At 40.7% G+C, this 15,625-nt stretch overlaps 1 protein-coding gene across 6 annotated transcripts in view; it reads left to right on the forward strand.

Annotated features, from left to right (window-relative positions):
• The window catches only part of LOC119736891 (FERM domain-containing protein 4A-like), a 92,276-nt gene that overhangs the window by 66,981 nt on the left and 9,670 nt on the right, over positions 1-15,625 (forward strand). For 5 of the 6 annotated variants that reach the window (XM_038210908.1, XM_038210909.1, XM_038210911.1 and 2 more), the window contains 9 exons: positions 2,664-2,808; positions 3,771-3,847; positions 4,583-4,681; positions 6,059-6,197; positions 8,979-9,153; positions 10,886-11,025; positions 11,197-11,328; positions 12,411-12,554; positions 12,977-14,739. In XM_038210908.1, coding sequence (XP_038066836.1) covers positions 2,664-2,808; positions 3,771-3,847; positions 4,583-4,681; positions 6,059-6,197; positions 8,979-9,153; positions 10,886-11,025; positions 11,197-11,328; positions 12,411-12,554; positions 12,977-14,739 — 2,814 coding nt within the window. The remainder of the gene's footprint in view (positions 1-2,663; positions 2,809-3,770; positions 3,848-4,582; positions 4,682-6,058; positions 6,198-8,978; positions 9,154-10,885; positions 11,026-11,196; positions 11,329-12,410; positions 12,555-12,976; positions 14,740-15,625) is intronic. The other variant, XM_038210910.1, reaches the window with a different exon arrangement.

Raw genomic sequence — 15,625 nt, forward strand, 5'->3', positions numbered from 1 at the left:
CAACTATGGTAGGACTCAGACTCTTGACATTTGCCATTAATGCATCCAAGTAGGTTGTGAAAGATCATAGCATCCTACTGTGGCAGCTAGTGGTGGTACATGTGTGCATTCATAGTACATGTACATGTACCATACATGCTGTACACATGCAGCATTCGTTCAGTGAAAAACAGCTGAAAGAATTTCACGAGTTCCATGCATGTGTAAATGGGCAGCTGACGTCAATTGGGCCTGTTTCATATAAACCGCCATACCAATTGCCGGTCAAATCTTTGAGCAATGCAGTCAATGACATTTGATTTAGTGACCGTGCATTTCTATTCCCCCTCTCCATAACTATTTGCACATGGATCAATCTGTGAATAATGTACAAGTGCCGCTGAGCAAATGTGGCATGCCTGATATTTTTATTATCCCCTGCGTATAATCCCGGATTAGAATTCACCCACGGTATCGGATTAAATATTCATGCAAATACATGTAGCTATGCAGGTCTCTGTTTGTATGGTTACATGCTGGTTTCATAATTATGAGTACTTGATTAAATCCTTAAGTAAATAGGATGCCTTGTTAAAGTGCACACAGACTAGCAGACTAGAGTACATGTCTACAGTGTAGTGATAGTCCATCTTTCGGACCCTAGCCCGCCAATTAACTGGTCCGCTGAAAGTCATTTATCGCACAATACCTCCTGTATGACTCATCGGTGGCTTTCTATACTCTGCCCGGGACGTGCTCACGCCCACAATGCTTTGCTTCATTGACCAGGCCCTGGCTCTTTCAATATGCCCAGGACTGTTTTACACAGGGCAGGCCAATATGTGCTTCTTTCACTGTACAAAAAAAATATTAATTTCCTTTTCAAATTATTTGTTAAATATTACCCTCCCTTCCATTGCTTCTATATTATCGCAGCCATTTTACATTCAAGAACGCCATATAAGACACACCTCATCAGTCTCAGCTTCCAAGATTTTTCAGCTCAGGCAGGAGCCTTCTACATGTCACTTGGTGGTCGATCAGTCTGTCCCCCGGAAAATTGACCAAACTAAGCCCCTAAGTTTCCCATTAAATATATCTACCAAATTTTAATTTTCAAAAAAAGAAAACAAAATCAATTAAATACTTTACACAAATTGTTTATAACAATTCAGAAATATTTTTTACGAAAAGTTTGTGGAGGCAAAATATGTGCAGTAATGTTATAGTCACGTGGTATTTATCACAAATCGCTCTATTATAAATCTAAAGTATGGTGTTCCATATGTGCCATCGGCATCGCATTTTGGGGTGTCGCATTGTTAAGCTCTGGCAGGGATCGTTTTGATAGATTTCATGCAAGACTTTCATGCAAGACGGCCAGAGCTAAATTGTGCACTCACACTTGTTTTTTTCCACCAAGATTGTTACATCTTTTGAGTGCAAAGCAACATTTTCAAGTGGATAATGGCATTTGTTCGTTTGTTGGAACGGTACATGACCCTTAGTAAACATCTTTGTCATGACTCAGTGTTTGTTATCCTCCAAGCGTACAGCTCTACTCAAAAGAAATTATGCAGGTGCCGGTATATGACAGAATTACAAGCAATGCTCAGTGCATTCCAAAGTAAATTGGACAATGGAGAATTTTGTTGTTGTTCACATTGTACTTTTGTAGCTACACGTACAAATTCATTGAAGTTGACAAGTGCATAAAATCTGCAGAGTGTAATTTATTATTACGTACCGGTAGATGACATCACGCTTAATTTTTGTTGCAGAAGTACTTTTTTTCTCACTTGATTTCAGTTTTAGAGATCACTGAGTTTAATACGCTTGTAAACTTGCATGTGTCATTCTATAAAATTAGGGTCCATTTTGTGATCAATTTTCCTGTCCCTGTTGCCTCTGAACTTCGTAATTTTGCCTTTCAAGCATCATTATTAATGACTGCAAACAATTCTTCATTTTTGGGTGGGTAGTTTGCTATTCATAATCACTCTTGGAGGACGACTGCATAATTAATAAAGAGTGCATCAGAATTTCAAAATCATAGATGTCAGATGTAACAGGGACAGGAAAATAGTGCATCCCAAATTTATAGAAAGTTATTTGAAGAAATTTCGGGAAGGAGCATAAACCCTTACCCTTGACCCCACAGATTCTAAAAGCATTAAAGTTTCCAACTGCGAGCAGTTTTTTTCTGGATTTCTGATTTTAAGCATTAAGCAAAAAGACACTTTTGTACTAAGCTATCGGATTCTTTTACTAGAAGCATCATGCATTTAGGATCATAAAACAGAAGATTCAAACATCAATTTTTTTTGTATTCATCCTTTTTTTGGCAACCAGAAAATTAATTTCCATTTTCGAGTGCAAGGTTAAGACGTCTGCACTTGAAGGCTGAAAGCTATGAGTTGGAGAGTCCCTATCCCCCAATCCCCACCCCACCCCTATCCCATCCCCATCTCAACCCCATCCCACCCCACCCCCACCTTTCACCCCATCTCCCATCCCCAAGCAAGCTTGTGAAGTTTTCTGGCAAGCTTTCAGTCAGGACTAAATAGACATTCTTGATAACATAATGTCTGTACTTCAGTAAAGGGAAAAATCAAATATCAAAAAAATATCTTGTTAAAAATTCCCATCTAATTTTCCATAATTCTTCGTCTCACCCCGTGCAGTTATATGCAACTAGTGGAGAGTCTCCCCACCTACGGAGTGCACTTCTACGAGCTCAAGGACAAGACTGGTATCCCATGGTGGCTGGGACTCAGCTACAAAGGCATCGGCCAGTACGACATCAAAGATAGACTCACTCCCAGAAAGGTAAAAAAAAAAAGCCGGTTTCCTGCCTACTTTTGGATCACATTAACGTTGGATAAAAACAGCATCAGAAACATTGGTCACAGTTTCGTTGATTCATCTTCCTATATTTGTACTTGTGACATAAGCGTGGGTGTAGTTTTACTAAGTTCTCGGAGCCCAAATATGGCTGTGAAAATCATTTATTGATTAAAACAGAGAGCAGAAGTTTTGTTCTCTGTCATTTTGTTTGATTAACTGTCCATTTTTAGTGGTTGAGTAACAGTGGGTGGGGATTTCAGTTGTGCAAATTTTCCTCGGATAAGCTGATTTGCTTGTTTTGCCATTAAAATTGGAAAACACTGTATAAAGTCTTGTTACGTCCCAGTTGCATGCCAGGGATTGTTGCATATGTAAGACAGTGTCTACTCTACTACACCCTACTTTCCTGTAGAGCCACTACTGATGCATATTTCCCTAGAGGGCTCAATTCATTCGCTAAGAGTTCATACAATAGCCTACCCATCATGTCCTGAGTGTACCCCCCACGTTCTTCGTCTTTTCTCTTAGCGGCGTTCGAAGACGGACGTGATATGTTTCTGTGCGGATTTCCAGTGAAATATCCTAGCCTTTTTCATTTGTCTAAGAGTTTTTGTCGTTTAGAATAAAAGTAGAGTATCTTCAGTCTTCTTGTGTTTGATTTATTTCTTCACGTCGTCATAAACGTGAGTTTTTAACCCTACATGTCTTCAAGAGACAACGGAGTTTGGTGACTCGTAACGTGGAATCAGTGCTATGCACAGCTCCCTCTGTGGGTGAATCTAGGGAGAAATTCTCCTCCCAGACAATATTTAATCCCCAAGTTGGATATCTAGAAGGTATACAAAGAGTATTGAAAGCTTAACATTTATTGAATGATTCTTTCCGCTTTGTTGACTTTTTTCAGCTTTTTATTTTCAACTTTTTATCAACAATTTTTGTGTTAGGTCTTCCAGTGGCGACAGCTACAAAATATCTACTATAGAGATCGGAAATTTTCCATAGAAGTCATCGATCCCAGGAGGTAAGGAGCACTTTTGTCCCCAACAAAATTGCCAGTGAGACACGACTTGATTTGTTGTTCCTAAAATGTTTTTGAGATGTTATCAAATGTAATTTAATAATTTTCCTTTAGTTCCTTTTTTTTTTAACAATGTATGTTTTCATAATATTTTTGTTGATAAGTGATGGTGCATGACTTAACCAACAATTTTTGGTTTTTTGAAGATGTGCATTTTTTCTTTTGTTTCTAGTTTGATTTCATTAGTTGTAAGAAAAAGATAATGTACACTCTACAACTTTGAAACCCAAAATACGATGATACAATTTTGACACAGAATTATTTTGAGTAATTTTGATTCGAAAACTTTTGACTGCTTATTGAATAACATTGCATACTACACCAGATATTTCAAAGGCATTGCAGCCTCAAATTGTTGAGATTTTTTGGTGCAACATTGCAACTGATAATTACACCTGAACGACAAAAACAAATGCATGTACATTTTGTTGGAATACTACATGTATGTGTGGTTACGAGTATCTAATGACACACCATATGAGTATGTAAACGACCAAATATTTTTAACTTGTATTTTAGGAATGTGACTGTTACTAATCAATATGCATGACTGAAATGATTTTGTATTTTGTTTTTTTGAGTTTGTCATGTTATTATTTGTATAATTTGTTCCCTCCCTTGATTTGCATCTTGACCTTTCACCCGACCCGACCTGACCCGACCCGACCCCTCTCCCAGAGTTGTGAACACTTTGAGCAATCTGAACCTGTATGAAGAGTCTTTAGAGGAGGATATATATGATGAGTTGTCGGACGCCATAGCCGACCCAACGACCCAGTAAGTGACCAAGGGCCTCGTCCTTCCTCAGCAGATTTTAAGTTGATTATTTTGTTTTGTGATATTATATTTTGTGACAGTTTGCAATAACAATGTAGCTGACACAATTTTGAATAGACGAATCTGTTTACTACAATTACTGCTGCATGCTGGCATGGGTTTACGTTAACATTGATCAGTCCCTTAGGGGAGGGGGGTTTGGCCCAGTATTTGAAGGGTTTGGCTTTCCGTTGGCTATATATTGTGTCCTTGGGCAAGCCACTTTATCGGTACTTGCCTCTTACCCCCTACTTGCGACTCGGAGTTCAACTTGTCAGTTTTGACAAAATGGTTCACCTGTTATATCCCCAGAGTTAAAAGATTCTAAGCGCTCTTGGCACGCTGGTTTTAACGCTCGTGCGTGCTAAGTGTGTTTAGGTTGTCAGGGAGTAGATTTTTCGCTGTGGGAGTTTTTTCAAACCACAGGGTGCTTGCTCAATAATCCAATTCAGAAAGCACCAAGACATTCTTTTTGTGTGAAAACTTGATTGATCGCAAGCCAGGGGAGTCATCAATCCATCTGATATGATGAGTGATTGGTTGAGTCAACTGATGGAGTATCCTCCAATTCTAATACGATTTTGCACACCCCTTAGGGAGTTAGGGTTGTAAGAAATTTCACCAAATGATCACTTATTAATAATAATAAACTTATTAACAAAGCAACAAGTCATATTATGACTTGTTGCTTTGTTGACTATCGACTGAACCTGTGTTAACCTTAACACCCCCTTTCGCCAATCCTTTAAAATCCACCAAAGATTTTGTTTTAGGATTTTCAGGATTGCAGGAAGGTATGGCCGGCCAAAGTAATTTGACGCGGGAGTTGATGCCTTTGGAAAGTTTGAATGCAAATAATGAGCCGTTGAAGGAATTTTAATTTTTTGGGGGAAAATCCGAAATACCAAGGGAGTAAGAGTGAAACAAATCATAGTTGCCATCTGTGTTCTGTGGCATGAAACGAAACCGAACCTTGGGATTAGCATTATAATTACAAGGGTGAGATTAGTCAAGATTTTTCCCGATGTAGAGATTTTTTTGGCCAGGATTTTTTTTTTTTTTTTTTTTTTTTTACTGATTTCAGGATTTTTTTGTCAGGATTTTTTTACATACTTTTTACTTTTTTTGGTAAGAAATCCCTTTAGAATCCTTTAGGATTTACAGTTAAGCTGTTTTTACAGACAAAAGTTGGGTATTTTATAAGGTACCTTTAGGCAAATACAACATATACATGTACCATAGACCCTACATTGCTCTGCTGATTGTTTCATGAATTTTTCATTTTCCCCCAAACTCCCCCCTTTAATTATCTTTCCCTTGTTTTCTCCCTTGGTACAGAGTTTCTGTGAGCAAACGAACCTTTGGTGCCTCCAACGCTACCCTCCACGCGTGGTATGGCTCGCCGGTAATAGTCAAGTCTATGTGGACAATGGCAGTCAGTCAGCATCAGTTTTACCTGGACAAGAAACACAGCAAGGTATGAGTCACAGAAGGGGCGGAGTTTGGTGTAAGAGAAGGTTCTAAGGGAGGGGGGAGCTAGAAGAGTTCATGGCCGGAGGTTTTTTCTTCGACCAGGGGTCTAATTTCGTGGAGCTGTTCAGCACAGGAATTTGCTGAACACAGAAAATACTTGCTTTTAATTTTTATTTTATTTATTTATTTGTTTATTTGTTTTGTATTTATTGTTATTATTTTTTAATTATTGGTAGTATTTTTATCGTAGCTCATAAATTTGAAATTCAAAGTTTTCTGCTCATAAGCTTAATGCGGAGGTGAAATTTGTCAGGATTTTTTGTCGGTATTTTTTCCTGATTTCAAGATTATTTTGTGTCCGGATGTTTCATGATGTCGGGATTTTTAAAGAATCCCTTTTGAAATCTGGCATTCCTGAGGTTTTACCATAAATGTTTTTGTTTTGTTACAAAAGTTTATATAAAACACAAGAAATGGGTATATTAAGAATCCCTTTCCAATGGGACCCTCGGCGATCCTCAAACCCTTAGTAGACAACTTTGTGGATTTTTCATTTCCCCCCAATCTCGCCCCTGTTAATAAAATTGGGTCCAGGTGAAGGCATGGACCATACATGCATGTGCTTCAGTTAAAATAAAAATTCATACATAAAATCTCTAGAGCATATAAAGTCACAAAAGGATAATTCTATTTCAAAGAAAAAAATACATTTTCCAAATCGTTCTTTTGACTTTCCGGGGTTCCTCTTCCTGCTTTTCCGACAGTCCAATTCCTCTATCCTGTTCTCAAATTCCATCCTTTCTACGTACTTGCCATTGAGTCCCAGGCACTGGAAAATTGCTTTAAATCATTACGATCATTCTCAGTAACCCAAGTCGAGGGGGAGGGGTTACATCCGACATTCATGGCGTTCCTTTTATCTCACCCTGTCGGATCTGAAACCAGACCTCTCTGTTACATTTTTTTTTCTTTGCACTCAGTATCGTATTCTGTTTCAGTTTTGCTGAAAGCTCTTTTCCATCTACTAGATCTAAAGCTTCTGAAGAGTGGCAAGTTCAGTACGTGAAGTGAATTTAAAAAAAAAAGGTCCTGTAACATTGGCTCCCTGTAGTGTTGGATTAGTATTCTTGATCTTTAGTCTGAGCTGTTTTCATCTTGTTTTTCTCTGGATAGTGAGTAGGAGTTCTTTGTGTTGCCCACGTTCTCTGGGTGGTATTTTCACATTTACTTCAAATCCATTTTGTTTGGAATCCATTTTGTTTGGAGAGCCCCTTTTTTGCAGTCTCAAGTTATTTTTCAACACACTTCACCCACGTTGTAAGATTAAATTTTCTGAAGCCTTTCAGAGGTTGCGGCCAGTGTTGTAGTCGAGTCCACCACAAGTCCAGTCACAAAACCTTTCGTAAGTTCAATCACAAGTAACAGGATGAACAATGACAAGGAAATGCCGTTGGAACAGCTCTAGTGACTGGACTTGAGACTGAAGGACTCAGATGAACTTGTAGGGACTTGTAGGGACTTGTGATGGACTTGCCTACAACATTGGTTGCGGAACGTTTTGGTAACATTAAATGTTTTTTGTTACTCTGAGACATGTTTACACCAAACTAACAGCTACACCAATCTAAAAAAAAAAAACACACTTGGATCGTAATCCTAATAAAACCGTTACAGCTTACATACCGTCATTGTTAGTTGAAAACATTTTGTTTCCCCACTTCCAACCTTTTGACCACTCGGGGCTTACTCGTAAAGAATAGTTCAATATTTTATGCTTTCTAGTGTTGCCTTGTCCGTTGAATATTTGATAATGCAGTCAGCCTGAAGCAACAGCTCAAACTTTTTTTGGGTTATCTTTTCAAAAAAATTTTCCCCTCAAATCCTTACCATCGGATTTATGATAACTCTTTGTCACAGCTACGACCAAACAATATTGAATCCTTCATAAGCCGTAAGGGGGCTCTCTAAAAAGTGCCAACAGGCACTCAACTACTTCAAACAAGTTCCGTCAACTTACAAAGTGCATCAAATCTTTCTGAATGAATAGATATTTTTTTTAGCCGGTAACTGATCTGATTATTTTATTGGCAGATTGAAGACTTCGTGAGGTGGCTCTTGCCTCAAGGCACTGCCAGTTGATCTTGATGAAACGTAATTAAAGAATAATGCCTGGTGAAGTGGAATAACATGTTTTTAAAAGCCTTAAATTTGAGCATGAGACGAATGAAGAACAGTCCACCTGTGGTTTACCATGGTTCTTCATTGAGCTCTTTTAGAATTTCAACCTCCACATGGCATTTCTGTTGTTGTATTAAACAAATCATATTGTATCCCCATTCGAAATTAGGTGTCTACTTCACTCACTTACCTGTAGAGCCACTGCATTTGCATATTCCCTTTACCGGCAGGTCAATGGAACCTGCCGGTAAGGAGAATATGCAAATGTAGTGGCTCTACAGGTAAGTATCGCTCGTAGACTCCCACCACACTTCTGTGGGGGGAAATATGTCTCTACTGAAATGCTATGTACTCAGAGTTGTCCCGAGTGCTTGTGAGAAAAAACTTCACAAGCTACTGGGGTGGGACTCGAACCCACGACCTCCTGCTTTCTAGTGCAGATATCTTACCACTCGACCACATAGCTTGCCGGGGTCGGCTAGCGAAGGGCTAAACCCAAACTTGAATTTACAAATTTACATTACCCCGATGCAAATTCCATCCGCATAAATAGTTTGTATCCATTCCGTATTGCTTTCATTCCGTCGTTTCATCGTCCTCCCATCAGGAGCGGTACCCAGCCCCGCGCACCTTCAATCAGATTGCCAAGGACCTGACGACGAGCACCAACTCGCTGACGTCCTCCCACACCTCCGAGATGAGCGAGGAGCAGCCGCAGATGACGGAAAGCGGCGGGGGTAGCACCAGCAGCATGACCCTACTCAAGGATGTCAAGGAGGCGTGTAAGTACAAAATGCAGTACTGCCCCGGCATGTATGTATGTGGAAGTTTTCTGTAGTAAATTGGCTGAAATATACAAACTTAGCTGGCCTAACGTTCAGGACCTTTCGCAAAGCTGGACCTTTCACAAAGGCCAGAAAAAACCCAGTTTCAGCAGTAATAAACGTCAACAGTTGTAAGGTCCTTCTGATGTTAAAATCTGGATGTTTAGGCCAAAAAAATCCCCAATTCTGCTTCTGATTACATGGTATTCGAAAATAGGGTAGGTATGTAGGGAATTTATTTTTGGCAGTTTTTTGTGTGCGATCATATGGCGTGGTCTGCATGTAGTCAAGGGTAAAAGGTAGAAATTGATGGTTCTGGGTGTTTTTTTTCTCATTTTCCCAATAACAAAATTAGGGTAGGGGCTGTCAGTAGGAAAACCGGAAGCAGAACTTTTTTTTTTTTTTTTTGGCCTTGATATTTTTTTCATTCGGCTACCCAATTCTTCGTACCCAATCATCTTTTACCCACACCAATCAAATTGAGCATAGATCTCTTATTAAATGTCAGGCCATATAGTGGCATTGTGTGTAAGTGTTTTGTTACTTTGTAAAAGATATTCCTTGCTATTACGTGGCCAGTGCCCTAATTAAACATCATAACCTCAGAAAAATCATAACCTTAGAAAGCGCAAGGACAAAATTGTAAAATCTTTTTCTGAAAGATTGAATAAGAAGTCGGGACCACCGTGCATTCATGTTTAAAGACAGCTGCATGACTTTCCAATGCCCGGCCTAGAGTTAATGATAAAATTAATCACCTCCTGATTAAAAAGAACGTGCCGGTTGGATGGGTGTTGATTGACAGATAACCCTCACACTGCAACGCTTCCCTGGCGATGCGAGACACATTTAATTAACACCCAGTCAATCATGATTGAGTTAAAGAGGCTTTGAAGTGAATTTTTTTACCTTGAAACATATCTTACAAATATCCATGCCTCTGAACTCTGTGAAAGTACTGGTAGCAAGACACTTTCTTGGATTAATTTCTCAAGTGCACTTTGTCACGTTTTTTAATTGTTTCTTGATTCCTGAGGTCATCGTTGCTGTGTGTCATTATAGACACTCGTGCTACAGTTTACTGGTGTTTTGTACAAATTACCAATAGAAACTTAAAACATAACGATTTCAATCATTTTGTTTAAAAATTGCTCATTGAATGACTGTGTCATTATACACACTCATGTTACAGATTAGAAACTTAAATGTAGCTTTTTTTAATCATTTCATTCAAAAAAAATGATTAGAAACTAAAAAAAAATTTTTTTTCAATCATTTTATATAAACAATTTTTTCGCTCATTGACTGGCTGTGTCATCATAGACACCAAGGTTACATTTTACGTTTTGTTTTTTTAAATTACAAACTTGAAACATGGCTTTTTAAAATCAGAAAAAAAGATTTCTCTTTTTTTTCCGGAGCTAGAGTAAGAAAGAAGTAGAAAAACAGGATTTTCTAACCCCATAAAATAATAAATTCAGGCAATTTTTTTGTGCTAAAGCAGCTGTTAATACTGACAACCAATGATGACATCACTATTTTGCTCGTGAATATGGAAAATTCATATCAACACAAAAATGAAAAGCTCTTTGAAACACCCTTAGAAATAGAAATGCAAAGACTGAAAGGAATGTAGCTGGGACGCAGAGTTGGAGTTGTAATTGTTGGCTCTTTTGTTTCTTGCCCACAGCTTCCAGAGAGCTTCTAGCCATCGAGGGCGAGGCGGCTCGCAAGGATCTAGTGGAAGCCTTGAAGGCACGCAAGGTAGTGCTGCATGACACCCTCCAGGAGAAGCTGGATAATCTCAGACAGCTGTGCCTCAAGGAAGCTGTGAGTATAAAGACAATTGTAGTTGATTAATTTCAGTATCAAAAGATAGCAAGAATCAAATTCTGAATCAAATTCCCTGAACCAAAATTTAAAAAAAAAATTTGCAGAATGTTTCTTGTTTCACTCAGATTCCATTCATTACAATTGTTCCTTTTCCTCTGCTTTCATTAGGAGTTAACAGGAGAGTTACCCATTGAGTACCCTCGCATCCCCGGTGAGCCCCTACCACGTCCCAAGACCAGGGTCACGACAGCGTTCACCCTGTCGGACAAAATCATCAACACCCCGGAACATCATTCCGATGTAAGATATCAGTTTTAAGTTTTGGTTTCACTGTTAGTGTTCCTACACAAGTTGTTTTTTCTAACACTGCATAGTCAGTGTTGTCTATGAGCTGGTTAAACTATATCCATTGCTTGAGTTGTGAAAAACTGTGACTCCTGAGCAGAGCATAAAGTCGGAAAAGTTGACTTTTTCCACCAGTTCTTCTGAGGCTCCGTGCCCAAGTACCCCCTGAACAGTAAGAAAAGGAGAGTTAGGGGAGATAGCCTGGGGCCAATTTCACGGCGCTGCTAAGCACAAAAATTTGCTTAGCACAAAAAAAGTCTGGCTTATAAAAGCAGGTTACCAGCCAAAACACCATGTGATGTATATTGCTCGTGATTAGTATTCGGCTGTTGTTTGCTTATCATGAAAATCACATGGAGGTTTGGCTGGAAACCTGCTTTTATAAGCCGGACTTTTTTTGTGCTAAGCAAATTTTTTGTGCTTAGCAGCGCCGTGAAATTGGGCCCAGGAGAGACATTTGAACGCATTGTCAATGACGCCTGACGCTTACGTACAGACGCTATGACTTTGTGCACATTGAGAATGCAATTTGTCATGTGTACTTCATGCTATATGCACGCGAACCAGTATGCGCCCATGGTTATTTCACGTTTCACTGAGCTCTCGTTAGCGCACAGAGCCCGCAGCTTTTATGAAATTTAATTATTTGGTTTACTAGACCACAAATTGTGGCCCGAAAGGCCAAATTGGATGTGGTTTACAATATTTTAATTAAAAATATAAACATTAATTAAAAAATTCTATTAAAAACATTGACAACGCAATTTAAAATAAAATTCTAAAATACAAAACACATATGGAAATAACTGAACTCAAAGTAAACAAAAGGAAAGGAAAAAGCCAGATTGATTATAAAAAGTTCCAACTTATGCAAGCCTCACTCCCAACAATTTTTGGTTTAAAAGCTTAATAAATATGGCAGGGGACTTTTCTGAAATTGAGACGTTCTAGCATGGAAAGTAGAAAATGCTGACTCCATCATGCAATTTTTCAAATCCTATTTCCTGTTTGCTGTCATGCTCCGTTTGTATATTCAGGACGATGGCCTGTCAAGGTTAGAAGGGGAGTACGAGATCCAGTCTAAGATCACCACGGCGGCCATGAAGCTTGCCAACGATCCGACGATCAGTAAAAAGGTTCGCAAGACTCGCAGGGATTCCTACAAGAAATCTGCCCATAGGGTAAGTGTCCAGTCCAAAGGCTTGGCCCAGGTTTCAAAGTTCAAGCTAAAATGCAGTGCTAATCTGTGGAATACTCTGACCGTTTTCTATTATCATTGACAAAAATTTAGTAGTTATGGAAATTAGAGGTATGAGGTCATGCTTTGCCCAATTAACCAACTTCAAGTTGATGTTCATGATTTTTGTTCGTATTTTGGTGATGACTTTTTGCAAAATGAATATTCCAAAAAATTCAGATGAAGATCAGCCAGTGAAGCTTAAAATCTGTTCAATTATTTTCAATGTTTGTTATTCTAAACCTAAGAATTTCCCACGGTGTGTAGTGCAGATGGAGAGTTTGTGATTTTTCTTATACATTGAAATTTTTATTCTGTGAATTTGAATCAAATTTGATATCTCCTTATCTGTTTGTTGCGTATCAGCTTAACAGTATCGAAGTGCAGCTGACTGACCTCCGTCACAAACTGGGCCTGGAGTTGGCGGAACCAACTCCGGAGAGAAAAGCCCTGGAGGAATACAACAGCCTGAACCGGTCCGGTCGCAAGGCCAGCACTCCCCACACCCCACCTTCCTCGCGCTTTGGCTTCGGGTTCATGTCGGAGCGGGGCAGGACGAAAACCCTGGATGACAAAAAGGGTGCCAGGATACGCTCCAAGAGCGTGCCCCGCCAGCTGCTGAATGGAGGGTGGAGGTCGCCATCCCAGAGCAGAAAGAACAAGGGTCAGGCGCCGGTGGAGATCTACTCTGACGCTCCACCGAAGGAATCACCCAAGGTTTCTAAAAAGAGGAGTGAGAGGGCAGCGCGCAACGGCAAGCCACCTATGAGCTCCTGCCAGTCCGCAACCAATCTGGAGAATGGCAATGATTTGATGAATGGACAACTGCGCCAGATAAGGTCAAACAGTATGAGCAGTAAGGATAGTTACCACTCGCAACGATCCGTGGACTACGTTGAGAATCAGCGACAGCCATCTTACCCCAAGCCGCCTGTGGCGTACCCGGACTCATACAGCAAGAGCACACCCTCGTTGAACATGCAGCCGGAGACCCCAAGGATGGATTCGCCCCGTCGCCACAGGAACCCGTCCAACTCGGGGTCAAACGGCAGCAGTTCAGCCCGCGGGCCGCCCCCAGCGTACCACAGCGGTGCCCCGTTCAGGTCACTGAACAGGCCCGGGCGGTACCACGAGTCGCCCGAGCTGAGCTCCACGTGGAGGGATTACGACCCACCAAAGTTAGGACACCACGCCGCCTCCCTGCATGACCTGCAGCTTTCGTCGGTGCGGCGTGACCTCCCGGAGTTTGCTGACGACCCGGAGTATCATCAGCAGCCGACCTCCCTCAGCCAGCCCGCAACCCCAAAGAAGCACCTTTCACTGGGAAATCTGCATCTGAAAGCCAACAGCGTGCCTGGCCCTCAGAACCTCGAAGAGCAGAGCCCAGTCGATTATACTCCGTATCGGAGTCGGACGTCATACCGATCCCAACAGTACCAAAACTATGCCAGCCGGCTTCAGGGACCCAAGAAGTTTGAATTTGAGGAGGTCAACAGTTACATCAATCAGCCTTATGACCCTCGGACTGACCAGCAGGATCAGCGACAGGATCAAATGGAATACCCTGATCAGGTGGAATTCAGTGTCGGCCCGCCTGCTCAATTAGAACGCGGGTCCAGTCACTCAAGCGACTTCCAGCCTGGAGGGACTCGTAACCGGCACCCGTCCCTATCCTCCCAGCAGTCCTCTAGTAGTCATTCCTCTCACAGCTCCTCTCTAGCCATCCAGCTGGGCCATAGTGGCAGTAGTGGCAGCGGTGGGGGTTCATCTCCCTACCACTCCCAGCATACCTCCCAGCGCGCCCCCCTCTACACCCACGTCTCGGAGTACACCTCCAGCTATGCAACCATCTCCCACACCCCTTCCAACATGAACGTAGCCAGCCACAACATGAGTGCCCACTCCCAATCAATGACACTGTACCAGGAACCCCAGCCGGCCGACACCTACCGGACCGAACCCCAGCCTGCGGCAGTCTACCGCACCACGTCCTCAATGGTCCTGCGGCCACAGCAGACATTTGGGTCCGGTATAGCGGTCAGTAAAGTCCACTACCAACCGGTCACCCCAATGACCTGTGAACCAGTGGCTCGACTCAAGAAACAAACGCATTCTTCTTCAACTAATAGGTGAGTATCCATGCCGACAGATACAAAGTCTTAATCTGATACATTAATGAGATGCTTCTTAAGAAGTTTCTTTCTTGGATTTGTAAAATTTTGAAGGGTTTGTACATTCACAGAAGAAGCAAAACCATGTTTTATAAAGTCAAATCGTCATCTTGAAACTGACACTGTCATTCAGGCCCACACACCGACGATAAATTCAGGAATTTCAAAAATACAAAAAGCTCCATATCAGGCAGACCTGAAAGAAAGGAAAAAATTCATTATTCTCTAACAATTTTCAAAATCTTGTGGTTTGGGTCCAAGTTACATCAATAACATGTTTGTATACTAAATATTGAATCGTTTTATGTTGTCCATGTTATATCTGGTCCTTGGCTTTTATTAACCATTGTTTTGGCTTCCTTCATGTCCTTGTTTAAAAACCCTGTTTCATTTGCTTTAAATTGTTCATTTCATGTCTGTGCTGCCTTTTTTTTTATATAAACTACTAATGAAATATCTCTCGTTCTAATTTAATCTAATTCATTTCACATAGAGCATTGAATCATTAAGCCTAAACCCTAGGCCTTTTTGGCTAGGAACCATCCTCAATCCTGCAAAATCCTCCAATTGCTACCATGTAAAAATTGGATTCAGTCTCAATCCTCCAAAATCATTGGTTATTTCTTTGATTTGTTCAGTGGAGGGGTGACCATTGCCTCAATCTTCCAAATCCTCCAACGATCACTGTTAATGGGTTGAGGCAGTGCCGATGACATTCAGAAGCAGTGCGAATGATATCGAGCATAATGCAGGGCTCAATTATGTGTGACTGAACATAGACAATTAGGTCTAATGAATGAAATATATCTCTTTTTAATTTAAACTAACTCATTTCACATAGAGC

The sequence above is a fragment of the Patiria miniata genome, unplaced genomic scaffold (genome assembly GCF_015706575.1).
Source record: "Patiria miniata isolate m_02_andy unplaced genomic scaffold, ASM1570657v1 HiC_scaffold_3, whole genome shotgun sequence".
NCBI classification, from domain to species: Eukaryota; Metazoa; Echinodermata; class Asteroidea; order Valvatida; family Asterinidae; genus Patiria; species Patiria miniata.